General features: G+C 42.0%; 1 protein-coding gene across 1 annotated transcript in view; it reads right to left on the bottom strand.

Moving 5' to 3' along the window:
• The window catches only part of Idh (isocitrate dehydrogenase [NADP] cytoplasmic), a 92,672-nt gene extending 78,736 nt beyond the window's left edge, over window positions 1-13,936 (bottom strand). The window contains exon 1 of the mRNA XM_067086503.1: window positions 13,723-13,936. Coding sequence (XP_066942604.1) covers window positions 13,723-13,738 — 16 coding nt within the window. The 5' untranslated portion in view covers window positions 13,739-13,936. The remainder of the gene's footprint in view (window positions 1-13,722) is intronic.
• Between the last annotated feature and the right edge of the window lie 1,877 nt (window positions 13,937-15,813).

Raw genomic sequence — 15,813 nt, 5'->3', positions numbered from 1 at the left:
CTCTTAAAAAAAGAAATAAATGGCTGACGTAAATATATTGGAGTGTGTGAAGATTAGTATACTATTTCTCTCTCCCCATTCCACCAATCTATTTTTAGAAGTCTTCTCAACCTCGTTTTTAAAAACTCTTTATTATAGTCTCTTTCTCTTTGTTCTGAAATGCTCTATGTCTCTATGTTTTAGAATGGCGCATTTACAGTTTGTAGACGGTACAGGTAAAATTAGATCAATTTAAAATTATCTACTGTACAGGTAAAGACATACAGAGAAACAGTAATATGTAGGTTGCGCTAACTACGAACGAGAGAGAGAGAATTACGTAAGAAACCTTTGACCCGCTAATCAGCGACGCTCCCCCATCTTGTCATGTTCAAGTGACATGTCTGACAGCTTTGCCTTCTCAAAAGATTAGGGAAAGATATTTCTTTGTTTAAAATATGTATCATATATGAATTTTATAACAACATTAGAGTTATAATATTATTGCACGGTCGACCCTCATTAAGCCTGACCTCATTAACCCGGATATCGGGTAAGACGGACACCGAAGAGGGTCAGCCGATTTAAAATGCATAATGTTTGACCACGGTTTAAGATAGCTACTGTTCCCCCGCTCGTCGTGTACCGTTTTCCGTTTTATTTACCAAAGGTACATAAAAAACTTTTCATTTCTATTTTTATTTTATATATGTATACTGTTCTGTATTTATACTATACTGAACTAAAATGCTTTTAACTTGTAACCACTTTAACTTGCGCACGGTACATAACGTCATTAAGAAACGCTACTGTCTGGAACAGTAGGAAGTACCGTAGCCAATCACTGAGCATTAACAGTTTTACCTATCTGCTGCCTGACTGCTAGCTACAGTACAATGCTTTGTATGTTTTTTAGGAAAGAAAAGACATGACAAGGGTAAACTTTAAGAAGACAAAAGCCGAGTTACTGAACAATACTTGTTTACGTAGCAAATGACATATATATGAGAGAGAGAGAGAGAGAGAGAGAGAGAGAGAGAGAGAGAGAGAGAGAGAGAGAGAGAGAGAGAGAATTTCCAGTTCCCTCTATGCAGCGTAATTCTATCCTCGAGAGATTAAAGAGAAGAATTAGTTTTAAAAGGTATGTAATCACAGCTTTAGTAAATGTCTTCTCTGAAGCAAAAAAAAATTTATATACTGTACTATATTTTGTTGTTGCTGAAGAATCTCTGAACCAACAATTTTGCACTCAAAGTAACAAGAAGGAATTCATTCTATTCTTCATGTAACCAGTAAAATACATACACTATTAAAACCTACATTTTGTATTTAGAACACACGCACTTATATCATCATCAGCTTCTCTGAGCAAAAGTTCTTTCGAAAACAGAATACAGCTAAAACCTGATGGGCTGGCTGGTTGCCATGGAGATCTGCTAGCCAATGACAGCCCTCTACTTCTGTTTTATTTCTAGACATACGTCGTAATGGCAATAAGTTTGAACGTTGCCACGATCGTGATCATCATGATTATTTGACTGCTGATGGCAAAAATTACTCAATAATTTGCTTTATATAATTATTTCTTCATGAAAACATGAATTCAACAATAATTTTAACTTTAATTAATATAGTGACATAAAAAATCCCAAAACAGTCTGTTGTGAATCCTATTCCCGGACCGTCCTCAGATTTATGACTGCAAACTCATGACGTCATCTGTAACAATAAAAAACAACCCTCTCCAAGATCGATATGATGAAATGTATTTTATAGTCTTATTTATTGATAAAATTCACAAGTTGAATTACAATCATTTTGATCAAGTATATTTTTGCATTTTATGGAATGTTTTTCTTGAAAAATCATAATTTTTGAAAGTAAATTGTATTTTTCAAAACTATACAAACCTGAGGTCCTTTACATTAGGAATTACTTTCAGCGTAGGCTGGTAACGGCCATTAAATTCTTGAGCAAGGTGGTTAGGCAGTAACTACCGTCAGGTAGGCGGGAATACTTGCCTGCCCATATGTAAACATTCCAGTTGCCTTTCAGTCCAGGTTCAGATTGAGGGGTGGCATGAGGCAGGCATAATATGTAATGTAAAGGATCTCAGGTTTGTACAGGTAGGAAAAATATAATTTACTTTCAAAAACTGTGATTTGTTCTGACAAGATATACAAACCGTCGGTCCTATACATTAGGAAGACTCACTGGTTGGAGGGAGGAATCTGAGTGAGTCTCCTGAACTGACTGGAATTCTGTGCACCTGGGCTACTCCTCCTGGTCAAAAGATCGAGGAGGAGTACCGTACCTCTGACACATTGATCGGAGTGTAGGAACTGCAAGATCAAATGTCAGATACTGGACCTTTTCGCATGAGTGAGGAAACGTAACTCCTACAAAATAGGCTGGAAGGATCTAGAGTTGGAGGCAGTGAGGAAAAGCCGAGATAGGGTTCCCTTATTGCCAGTCTCTCCCTCCTCCCCTTGCTTGTGGAAGGAGCGGAATTGCTTTAAGATTCTAAAAGAAAAATGGATCGGGTGCTCGATGTGTAGTCTTATCACATCAGTGCCAGATCCAGCAATTATTGGTTCGAGTCCTATTCTCATCCCGAAGGAGAAGTAGGAGGACAGGGAAGGAGGAGGAAGAGGCCAGTCACTCTCGGTATCCTTCTCACTTCCAGAACCAACACCTTAGGCGAGATGCTACACGTCCTCTTGAAGGAGCCAGGTAAGAAAACACAACTTGTTGAGCAGCCACCAAAGGGCCAAGGAAAAAAGGTTCCAAGGGCCTGTGGCAAGACCACAGAAAGACAAGAGTGTGGTCTATGAGGCCACGTCTTGCTTCCAGACAGACAGAAACTTCCAGAATGTGAGGGATGGACCAAGCCATTGACTTTGTGTGCTCTCGGGTGGAAAGTACCAGTATCGTCGTTGCCAGCTGCCGAGTACCTCCTTCGATCACTTCACGAAGCCAGGAGGAAGATGTGTCCTTAGACACTTCTTCCTTGGGAGAGAGAGTACTAGTGAAAACGTCGATGACATCCAGGTTAGAAATGTTGAGCCTTTTCGGAAAGTACCACGGCTCCCTAATAGGACAGAGTAACAAATGATCTGGATCACTGACACAAAGTCCAAGGAGGAGGGGAACAAGAAAGACTCGAACCCGACAATAGATGCCGATGGATTCAGAGTCCACTTATGACATCCGAGAAGGAGTCAAGGTATTGCTTCCCATCCCTGTTCTTCCATCTTCTATGCCAAGACCAGAGCAAGTTGAGAGATGGTCCTACGAGGGTACAGCTCTATCCGACAACTCTCATTAGGGCGCGTGCAGAGCACGGGACAGGAACCTTAAATGAGAGTCACATGCTACCCAGGGAACAGTTCCCTGGGAAAGCACGACCGAAGAAGCTTCTTGTCCTTAGCTAAGTCTTGACTGAGGAGAAGAAGGCTACTTCAGATAGAAGACTAGGTTGCAAGGGCCTACGTTCTTCATAAATGAAAGGGAGAAAAACAACCCTCGGCGGAGAAGATGAGGAAGTCCAGACTTGAAGAGCGACTCAAACCCGACAAGAAGTTCTGTCAGTGACACCCACCAGCAAAGACGGCTCCAGTCCCTGGGACAGTGTTGCACAGGACTTCAAGAGATATCCAGCTATATCCATTGCCGCTCTGTGAGAAAGCCTATACTTGCAAGGAAAGCTGGAAAGTCTCCCAGTCCTGAACACACAGGATGTACTGCCTGAAGAACCGATTCTTACGTAGCTGCTACAGGAGGTTGGGTCAAGCAGAAGTCTTCTTGATGCCTCAGCTATCAGGTCAGGCAAGAGGCAAAGTCTTCCAGCATTTGTCTGTAACTTGGGGTGAGCAATGCTTGTGAAACCCTAGCGAAACAGACAAATACAGAGGGAAAAGCCTAGATATCGATTTTTCCCAAAGAGACAGCACGCCTCACCGTAGCGGCCCCTGGGTCTGATATGGAGGAGCGAGAAAAACTACCAACTTGTGTAGAAAGGCAACAGAAGACGGTAAGGGTTTCTCAGTCAAGCAGTCTCTCGTGAATCTTCGTGAAGAAAAGAGTGAGCAGCACGTTCCGTCCTGCTCACTCAAACCCGAGGTCAAGCTCAGCTACTAATACATCCCCACCGGGAATGCATCTGGCTAATGTCGACAGATGAAACAGGAGGAAAAAATTATTCCCTTTTGTTTGTCGACAAATGCCACTACAGTGGTTTGTTGTTCAACGAAACCACTGAGTGTCACAAAACTCATCCTGAATTCTCGGAAGGCCAAAAGACTGCCTTGAGCCCAGGATGGTGATGAGAAGGTACTAATCATCTCAGTCACACACCTTCAAGACAAAGTCTTACCAGTGTGCCTCTATTCCTCGATCGGTGAATCCGTAAGTAGACACACCATGTGAGGGGAATACGCAAGCATACTCGAAGGTTCCTTCAATCAAGCATTAGCCTAGCTCTCTCCTCATACTTCGAAGAGGAAAGAAGGATGGAGAAATGGAAGCAGACCTCCATTCTCCACCATGGGAAAGCTTCTGCAATATGACAGGATACCAAGACAATTAGCTCTAGCCGAGCTGGCATTTCCCGAATCGGGAGCACGGGAGAGGAAACAGGATGGAAGTTTGATGAAAAGAATTGCTGAGACCTAAGTAAATAGATACTTCTCCTGAAGGAATCCATTCCCAGATCTCAGCAATGTCGCTGCCAGCTCCAGAGACTCAATAAGTATCAAACTTCTTCCCAGTTGATACTTCTTTCTCTCCTAACTTCTTCCCTCCTCCCTTATGGAAAAGAGGGTGGAAAGAGACACAGTTATGTGCACTTTCCTAGAAGGGAAGAAGAGGGCTATGTGTTCTGCAATCTTCTTCTGAAGCCTGGGACTTCTTAGAAGTTGAGGGGGCTGGCTTGAACTCAAGGTAGAGTTGAGATGACTAAGACCCTAAGGTTTTGGTCATAGTCCAAAGGACAAGGCAGTGTCCTGGTACGAACCTTGATTACCGAGGTATCTGCCAAATCCCTGAAAGAGAAAGGCAGAACCAAGTTAAGGTTCATTCTTAAGGGTTGAGCCAACTCGAGACTTACGAAATAGGTGGTCTGAATTGGAACAAAGTCGTCCTTCTTAGCACCAGAATTGCCCACAGAACTGCAGTCGGCAAGGCCCTCCGAGGCAAGAAGAATTTGTATTCTGTCGAGGCAGGGGAGAAGCTTGGTGTCTCAACCTGAATGAACTTCTCGTCCGAAGAAAAGAATTCATCTGGTCGAGAACGCTCTCGGAAGCCAGGACTGTGGTGGTCACCGACACTTTCGGCCCCTTGGGAACTGCATTGGAGGAGCCACTGTCCTGTACTGGGGATCCTCGCGCCGATTCATCGGCGCTAAGTTCTCAAAAAAAAAAAAAAAAAAAAAAAAAGACCCTGCTGTTTCCAAAGCATGAAACTCCTGTACCTCTCCCCTTGGAGGTAGACCTTTGACAGATCCCATTAAACCCTCCTCGGCTACCTGGCTGTACTATGAGAGAATTGGGGGACTGACACCCAAAGCACACCAGGCAGCCGAACTCCGAAGATAAATTTGTCGGAGCTCTCTCTATCCGTCTCGCACCTCTCAGAACAACTGAGAGGATAAGAGAACAGGTGAGGAGGAAGAGTACCCCTACCTGTCCTGCCAGTAAGACCAGCAGGAGAGGAGGACCGTGAGCGATAATCAACTGAAGGAGATTACTGCCACACAGGGGAAGAAGAGTGCCTTTGCCATGGCAAAGCGCTTTCCTGGGAAAAGCAGAAAGTTCACTCAAACAGAGCCGAGAACCCAATTCGGAAAAACCAAGTGGGGCCGAGCCGAGACGCACTGAACGGAGCAGATCACACGAAGGTGATCTGACTGGGTGGTATGCAATGGACTGGGAGGCAAGCAGGGCGAGTCGAGCCAGTCTTGCAAGCGCGACCAAGGGCTGGGCGGTGCGAGCAAGCTGAGCCAGTCTCGCAAGCGCGACCAGGGGCTAGGCGGGGTGGGCAAGCCAAGCCGACTGCGCGAACACAATTGGCACAACAGGGTGGAACTCGTCTGCCGTGAACTAGCCCTAGTTTCCTGAACTCTGAATGCCTTCGAGGCTGAGGCCCTTCGAGAAGAAGGTTCAAAGGGGAATTCTGTGTCTGCTATCCTGCATGTTCGAACCCTAAGGTTCAAGACACGAGGATGAAACACGGCCAAGATTCCGACAAAATTTCTTTTATTGGTCTACTTCCAAAATTTGATAATCACTGCAGGTTATATTTTGGACATTCACACAGTACATGCTTAACTGTTATCAACACGTTGCAATCTGGACATTTGGGAGGAGGGCCACACGGACTGTTCATCAAGTGTCATGTGTCAAACGAGTATGGCCTATTCGAAGATGCATCAGAATTACTTGTGTCTCTCTCTCTGATATGACAAACTCCATTTTCCAACACTGGATTTTATCTGTTTTAATTTATTATTTTCAGGTTCTTTGTTCCATATATATTGCCATTTACTTACAATGACTGCTTTTATATATTTTGTATAATCACTAATAGGGATGTCTACATTTGCTCTTGTCATGCGGACTGCTTCTTTAACAGCTTTATCAGTCTCTTCATTTCCTTTAACCCCTACATGGGCATATTTCAATATTTTTTCCCTTGTTACAAAATTTATGGAGTGAAAACTTTACAGTAAATGTTGTACAATATTATTTTTTTTATTATAGCTTTGAATGGCTTCTATAGCGCTCCTGAGTCACCATAAATCACAAAATTATTACATGAGGCTTCTCTAATTATTCTTATGGCTGCTACTATTGCACAGAACTCAGCTGTAAATATTGAGGCATTATCTGGTAGAGAGAAGTGGTATGTTTTGTCTGGGGATACTGCAGCATATCCCACTCTGTATTGTGACTTAGAGCCATCGGTGTATATTGCGTAATGTGGACCTTTTCGGATTATATGTTCTACTGTATGTTGTCCATGGTATTCTGGAGTATATGAATGACTTTTTGATAAATATTTCAAGTGTGTACAAATTCTCATTTTATTCACTGTCCAAGGAGGAGGTAATTTTAATATTAAAGGTAATTGTATATTTACATTTGCGACTCAAACAATCTTCTAGCTCTAATTGGGAAAGGAGGTGGATGATTGTTTATAAACACATCTCTTAATCCAAATAATTTTTTGGTTGGAGAATCATTTGTCTGAATTCTCAGAGCACTCTTCATTGTTACTAGCTCTCTATGGAGAGAGAGAAGTAGTTCAGCACATTCAACTTTTAAGGAAGACGTTGGTGATGATCGAAAAGCTCCTGAACATATTCTAAGGCCTTCATTATGAACTGGGTCTACCATTTTCAGCGTTGCGTCTGATGCCGAGCCATATATTTCGCTTCCATAATCAATGATAGACAGTACTGTTAAAGTTAAGTATACCTTAGTTTAACCAGACCACTGAGGTGATTAACAGCTCTCCTAGGGCTGGCCCGAAGGATTAGACTCATTTCACGTGGCTAAGAACCAATTGGTTACCTAGCAACGGGACCTACAGCTTATTGTGGAATCCGAACCACATTATTGCTTTATACAGTAGAGTAAGGGTATGTCTATCAGCTCCTCAAGTAGTGTTTGATAGTTTTTTAATTAGGTTTAATGCTCTTTTACATTTTGATTTCATGTATGTTGTGTGGGCTTTCCAGTTCAAGTGAGTATCAAATACTACTCCCAAAAATTTTGCTGTTTGGCCAATTGGTATGGAATGATTTCTGATTTTTAAATCTATTTCTTCACCTTTTTTTTCACTTTTTATTTTTATAAAACATTACTGCTTGAGTCTTTTGTATAGAAAATTTGAAGCCTACAGATGAGGCCCATTCATCTATTTTCACTCTAGTTTTATTAATGATTCGCTCTGCATATTTTATGCGAGATGCTGAATAATATATGGTAAAATCATCCATATACAAGTTACTTTTAATTCTGTTAGGTAGATTATTACTGATATCATTTATTGCTAAAGTAAACAGTGTGCAATTAAGGGCTTTTCCTTGTGGAACACTATTTTCAAGTGGAAATGTACTTGACAATACATCATCAATTCTCACTTGAAAAGTGCGATTTGTCAGAAAGTTTTCGATAAACCTAGGTAAATGTCCACGGATGCTATTTCTATGTAACGTTTTTAATATTGCATATCTCCATGTAGTATTATATGCCTTTTCAGTGTCAAAAAAGATGGCTATAGTAATTTTTTTTTTGTTCAAATCCTCTTATGTGGTCTTCCAAGTTAGACAAAGAATCCAATGTAGATCTGTTACATTGTGACCCAAATTGAGTGGGACTCAAAATTTTATTTTCTCAAATGTGCCATGTTAGTCGAGCATTGACCATTTTCTCTAGTAATCTGCATAAACAAATTGTTAAAGAAATTGGTCTGTCCGTAACTGTTTACATTACTGGGATCTTTTACAGGTTTGGGGATAGGAACAATTACAGCTTTACGCCATTCATCTGGAAATAAATTTCGAAGCCATGAGTGGTTATAAAACTCTTATGTCTTTGCCAAAGGTGCTAAATGGCAGAGTCCAATATTATTTTCTTTTCAACTGGCTCATTATTATTCTCAGGAAGTACAATGGTACCCTGAATACTGTTCATAGCATCATGTTTTTTTTATTTTTATATTTATGTTATCTATATTTTCTACTGATAAATAATTTTCTGACTGACTTTTTGTTGTGGCTTCTATAAGCCATGTCTTTTATTTGTCTAAACAACATTTCAGTCATAGTGTCTCTTCTCAACAGATGATTTTCCAACTTCAGTGCTGATATTTTCTGATCAGTTTCTAGGGTTAGAAACCTTGACCAACTGCCACTCCCAAAGAGGGCGTCAAAGAGAGTCAAGGTTGGGTCAAGATGGTATTTACTTTTTTTTGGTTTGCTCTGCACTGGAGCATATGGTTCCAGTGTAATTACATTAAGATTTTTTTAGACAAAGGATGTCAGAGATGGTTTCAGAGGTCGTTAACTGTGCCAAGTCAGTGTCATCAAAGGGCCTGGGGGTACTTGAATCCTTACAATTACTATTCATAAAGATTTAAGTGTAAGAAAAAAAAATAGATAAACCTGAGAACCTTAAAAAGATATCATCAGCCTTTCATGGAGTTTAGTGGCACCTACCCTACCCCACAGGGGATGGCACAACATGATTAGAGTGGCCCAAGTGTAAGCCAAACCCGCTTGCTAGGAATGAGAGTATTTCAAGAATACAATTTCTGCCTTTGAGCTATCAATCTGATACCTCTCAGGTCTGAACATTATTGGGCAGTTGATGGTCCTACCACAGTCCTCACTATTTAGCTTTGGATATAAACCCATTCCCAACTATATCTTTTCCTATTTATCAGGTCCAATAAATTTTAGTAAAAGTCGGAAATTCCACAAAAATTAATCCAAACAAACATATAATGGCATATGGGACTCTTGGACTCAAACTGGGAACAGATTCCTGGGGTTCAAGAGCCCCCTCACCACGTCAAGGTGGTTCCACATCGAGGGGGGCAGAGAGCGAAGAAAACACGTCTGCACCCAAGGATGGCCAAAAGCAAATTGGAATGTTTACATCTGGGCAGGAGGGACTCTCTCCTCCCGGACGGTAGTTAACCACCTTGTTCGAAAGTTCAATGGCCATTTCCCGCTTCGTTGAAAATAATTCCTAATGTAAAGGACCGATGGTTTGTATATCGTGTCAGAACAAAAATTCTTTAACTCAGTGCATCACTTATTTCTTTCACTTCTATTTTTCAAATACCCAGTGATGATGATGTCTGCATGGGTTGGGAGGAGGAGTCCCTTTCACGCGAACATGGGTGAAGGCTATCACACAAGCATGCTCCCATCATCCTAGAAGCTCGAGCTTCTACTGATGGGGAAGACTGATGAACTTCTAGTCGGACCAGGCCACTATCCTGGGACCCCTGAGCAGCTCTCTTTGAAGAGTGGAGGGGGGGGAGCACCTGCACGCTCCCTGCTCGCTTTCTCTTGCTGGGACCCTTGCTGGCCTGGATAAGGGGAGTACCGGGGCTGGTACTGGTGGCCCAGGCAGGCAGGCCACTGCAGTACTCCAGGCAACGGTTGCACCCACGCACTCGGCAACATCAGCAGCAATACTGCTAGTGCAGGACCAGGGCAGGTACCAGTAGCCTGGGTAGGCAGGCTACCTGGGCCAGTACCAGCGGCCCGAGTAGGTGATCTACCAGGGCCTGTACTGGTACAATGGGGTTCCAGAGAACCATGAGAGTAGTAGTAATCACACTAGCAAGAGACCCGTCAGCACTCTCTCCAGAAAAGGGCTGGCCATTGGAAGCTCTATGAGACTTCTTGCAGGAGGGCGAGGCAACAGCATTCTACAACGATGACAAAGACGAAGATGAAGATGACATTGACAACTTCCTTCTCCTCTCCTTGGACTTCTTGCCAAGCATGGCCTTCAACAACAGCATGTGGAGGAGCTTCACCAGATATGATGTATGTGGCAGCACCTGGGGAAACACCATCAATGCTGCATGAGGGGTCACCAAGGAAATACTAGCAGTCCTACAGTTGGCAGATACTGAGACTAGTAACGTCATCACGGTCATGACTGAAGCAGATACCAGAAGGCCATTCATAGCCTATGAGTGATCAGTAAGATCAAAGACACTTGGCTCCCCCAAGAGGCCTAGAGAGGGTCATACCTTAATAAGTCCTCCGGCCTCCACAATACCTGAAATAGAAGTTGGGTTAGGTTGTTTTGGTTATCCTCATGTTTATGAGATGGCACACACAATGAGATAGGGTCAACATCAACAGAGGAGAGAAACCAATTATATGGTCTGTTCTTCCCTGGACAGCACCTAAATCCTGTGGTTTCCTCTCATAAAAAAAATAAAAAGAAACCCAAGTGTTTGAAGGGTTTCCAAATATAAATACAAACAACAATCACACATTTATATTGAAAAAAAAAAAAAAAAAACAGAAAGGAAATGGCAGTCGGGCAGCGAAGCAAAGAGTCATCTTTACATGATGGTGGCTGAGAGCCAAGTGATGTGCAGATTGACGAGTGGGCGGGGCTTCCCCCTACTGTCGGTAGTTAACAACCTTGTCTGAAAGTTAAACAGCCATTCCAGCTCACGTTCACAAGCTCAATCCTAAGTAAAGAATGAAAGTTTGTATATGTGGAGGAACTAATTTTGAATGAGGCCTACAAACATAAGCTGGTAAAACTATAGTATAACTTGCCTTCCATAATTAACCTGGAATTTGACTTTTTCTACAGTATTTTGGTTGCCTATCAAGAATCTACTGTTATTTTTTGGCGGTTCATTGTAATTAACCTCAGAACTCCCGCCAACAAGGTAGGGGACCCCTTGGGAATGTGGGGTTTTGGGTGGGGTAGACCATGGGGAGGGAGAGTTGATATGTTATTGTATGCTGACCATCCTGGAATGCTATTGCGCTTGCACATGTGCAGTGTTATAAGGGAACTTTTGGTAAAAAGTGGAGTGCCTAGGCTTAATTGAGGAAAATGGGAGGGAGGGAGGGAGGGACACAGTCAGATACATATTCAGCTAATTATATTACAATACTAACGGCAAATTGAGGAAAATCCTCTTAACTCTTAAGGGTCGGATTGAGCCTCAGTGTGAAGTAAAACAGGTTTGGGGAGGTGGACGGATTGAGCTTCAGTGTGAAGCAGAATTATGCACCACTGTTATGGTACTAATGATTCGAAACAAAGGTGCCAATACTTCTATATGCTATAAATCCACTAATGGCAACTTTTATACAGAAGTGAGAGTTAGGCCAGTATCAGTAATGCTTGTGACTTCAAGGGGGAAAGTACTGCATCTCTCTCTCTCTCTCACATGAGTCTTTTTGTAAATTTGCTTGTAAATATACAAAGGGGTTGCTGTTTTTGTTTTACGATAGTATGTCGGTTATAAATATAATTTTACAAAGAAATATTGGAAAAAGCATGTAAAAGTAAAAAAAAAAGTTACTGAATCTTCCTTCTCATAAATTTACGTGAATATTTTACAACAAATATGCCAAAAATTTGTTACTGCTTTTATTTCTTATCTGTTTTGATATTGTGTGAGCAGTAATAATAAATTTACAAAATACAAATTTATTTATTAGAAAAAACATATATAAGTTGGTTAAATTTACGATTGTCTTGTAAATGAGGCCCCACAAGGAGCTGTAAATAGTCATTGTCTGCTTCTCGTGGAAGGTAGGGAAAATTTTTTTTAGAATTTTTTTATTTATACAGTTGTGAATGTACGTGTCATTCTCTTTCCATTAAATGTGATTTTTTTTTATTTTGCCGACCTCAAAGTTTCCCCGGTCTAGGGTGGTGCACACTGATAAATTATGCTGTCCCTTAAGGGTTAAGCATGAGCACTGAAGGCAAACGGCAGTTTGAGTTAAAGTGGGATAGGGAGGGGGGGTCTGGGGTTTGGGGGGACAGAGCCCCTCCCCAGGCTAAATAAAACAGCCTATTAGGTTAGGTTAGTTTAGTTCCTTTTCTAATGGGTTTCCTTCACCAGGCCCCTCCCCTTCCCTTAGCCAATCCCTTCTTGAACACATGGCTCCCAGATGCCTTGTGCACGCACGGAGCCATTCCAGGGTGGCAACATAACAATAGCCTATAACATGTCCGCTCTCTTTCTCTCCGTTTTACCCAACCCAAAACCCCGTGTTCCCAAACAGCCCGCAACCTTGTCAGACAGAGACATGTGGTTAATGAAAACTGACCACCAACAGGCTAAACAACAGCACCTCCTCCATCAGCAACACTCAGCAGGCTTCAGGAAAACTCCACTTCCAGGGTAAGAGGCCGTGAGTAGTAATTCTAGGTAATTCTAAGCCGGCATTCCGCGGCAAGCGGCCCCCCCATAGCTATTACGGCAAAATTGCAACCAGTAAACACCCCAAAAATACCAACATAACGGACCCTAGAGGTGTTTACTGGTTACAATTTTGCCGTATTAGCTATGGAGGTGGGGGGGGCCGGCTTGCTGAGGAATGCCGGCTTAGACCTACCCTGCGTTATGTAATTCAGGTTGTGTAGTCTTCAAAGGTCAATTACAGTTTAGTTACAACCGGCCGACAAAATATTACTTTAAATTCTTGAAAAGCAAGTAAAATTACACAGAAAAATGCCAACTGCCATAGTCTAGCTCACCTTAATTCTATAGTATTACCTGTAGGCTACCCCTAGGATCCAAGTTTAATGTCGGGCAGATTAAGTAGCCCACAGGATAACACGCAAATATTTGTTAGGCTACAATACACGTCAGCGGCCATATTAGGCCTATCTCATAGGCCTATTAATAGTTCGCGAACCAGTCCATCGGTTAGGCTTACACCTACTAGGCCCAGGTAGCCTAAAAGTTCAGATTATGGGGTAGGCGTAGGATACTGCCTCCAAAGGAGGAAAGTAGTTTATTTTGTATACAGCACAAGATTATATAAACATTATGGTAATAATTCGACAATCCGGGACTCTGCATAGGGAGGGCCTATTAGACCGGCTTTCAATATCTAACAACTTCATCAACAGAGTTTAACACAGAATTCCAAATGAGAGTCCTACACGACTCACCATCATTCACTCTTATAAGCGTGCATGACACACCACCAACGTCAAGTATACTTACAAGCAATCTTTCCCATTTTTTCCTTCGTAACCTTGAACTCCCCGTCCTTCTTCGCAGCCAACAGATGACCAAGTGAAGTGACTGACAACTGTTGTTTGTTGTTTGTTGTGGTGTTGCCGACGGTTGGATTACCTGACAACAGTGGTCTTCGTAATACAGGAGAAAAGTCGTCGTACTTTTCAGGATTCTTTAATTTTACAGAAAACAAGCTGCGGTGGTTACTTTATTCTTTAATCATGGCTTTTCATATTTTTTTTGTTATACTCTTTCGAACATTTAGTACAGCAATTCTCTCCCTCTCTCTCTCTTTGCAAGTGGGTAAATAGTCGTGCTTTGCAGGATTCCTTGTTTTTACACAAGAACGCTGTCAGTTACTTGTTTAATTTTGTTTATCTTTTTTTCGATTTTAACGGCTACTTGTAAACATCTAATACAGTAACTCTCTCTCTCTCTCTCTCTCTCTCTCTCTCTCTCTCTCTCTCTCTCTCTCTCTCTCTCTCTCTCTCTCTCTCTCTCTCTCTCTTCGTTAACACACATAACGCTATGCGACCAACAAACTCTTGAAAATGCCTGCAGAATTCTATGAAAGTTTCCTGAAACGATAAGACGCATATAAGAAAATAAACTAAAGAAAAGTCTATATTTGAAAATAAAATCCATGCATAGATATCTTTGATGATACTAAATAGCTTCAGAGATACGTGAATTAGGGTTCCTAACAATGAAATTATAGTAAATATAATAATTCACGGATAATTGTTCATACCCTGTACCTGTATCTTCAAATGGAAAATATTACAGTAAGTAGCTGGTATCAATTTTGTGTGTGTGAGAGAGAGAGAGAGAGAGAGAGAGAGAGAGAGAGAGAGAGAGAGAGAGAGAGAGAGAGAGAGAAGCCAATGTAATAGCAAAAAGAATTAAGAGTATAAAGGTATTATTTTGGGCTACATGATATAATTAACACAGTTGACAATTGTTCGTGCTTTCGTAAGTTAAAAAAAATATATATATATAGTTATAACTCGAAGAACTAGTTAAGGAACGCAGTGCATTACTTTTTTTTTTTTTTTACTGATGATGCGCACTTTGATCTGATTCTGCTCAGCGTAATCATCTATACCTACTGCTGGACATCAAGGATTGGAAGAAACTGAGTGTTTATTAACTGGGTCCAAAAGAAACCAAAGAATGCATGATATTAAAACAGCAAAAATGAACAACGAAGACGCAGAAGTAGCAAATGTGAAAACAGGGCCTTTATTCTAAGAAATGTACCTTTTATACAGCAACATCTGAATGAGGATGTGAGAGAGGTGCGAAATAATGAGCAGGAAGACAAGTACAGTACTGCTGGTTTATTGATGTTTGTTGTTGTTTCAGATTTAGCTGGCCTTGTGCCAGCATGGGCTCTTGCTCCTAGAGCAGCCCGCAACTCTATGTTGATGATGAGTCTGTGAGATGGGTAGGTTAGGTTTATTGATGAAGCGACCTGCTTATAAAGCGGCGTGCGAACGCAGAGACCGCGGGTACAAAGATTTACAGGTGACCTGAGGTCAAACTATTTCTCTACAAAAACAGGACTGGTATATACAGAAAACATAATGATTAACAATGTCTGGTCTGTTGCAAAAATACTCTGTTACATATACATAATGCATGGGCACTTGGACAGACAATAAAATATACGATTCACAATAATGATAATAATTTGTGTTCAGCCGACCTTAGGTCAAATGTGAAGGCACCGCAGAAAATGGGATGTTCATTACAGAGAGCACGTTGAGCGGGGACTTTACAATACTCCTCCCCGCCCGCCCGCCCTCCCCTCCCCGCTCCCCAAGATGTAGGTAACGTCTAATCAAAGCAGGTATCTGCTGGGGCGATGGAGGGGGCCCTTGCTTTCTCGATGTCAACTGGAGGGGTGGTCGCCTTCTCCGGCGTCCTCAAGAGCGGTGTGTTGGGGTTTCGGGGTTTTCCGGGGACACCCACGACGTTTTCCTGCGCATGGGATTGGCAGGGGGCTTGCTATTTCCTGCAGGAAGCTTTGGGAACCGCCCCTGACGTCCTCCTCGAGGAATGCTGGCTTGAGGC

This window comes from Macrobrachium rosenbergii, chromosome 42, assembly GCF_040412425.1.
Source record: "Macrobrachium rosenbergii isolate ZJJX-2024 chromosome 42, ASM4041242v1, whole genome shotgun sequence".
NCBI lineage: Eukaryota > Metazoa > Arthropoda > Malacostraca > Decapoda > Palaemonidae > Macrobrachium > Macrobrachium rosenbergii.
Note: the sequence above shows the minus strand (reverse complement) of the source record. Positions and strands in the feature narration are given on the sequence as shown.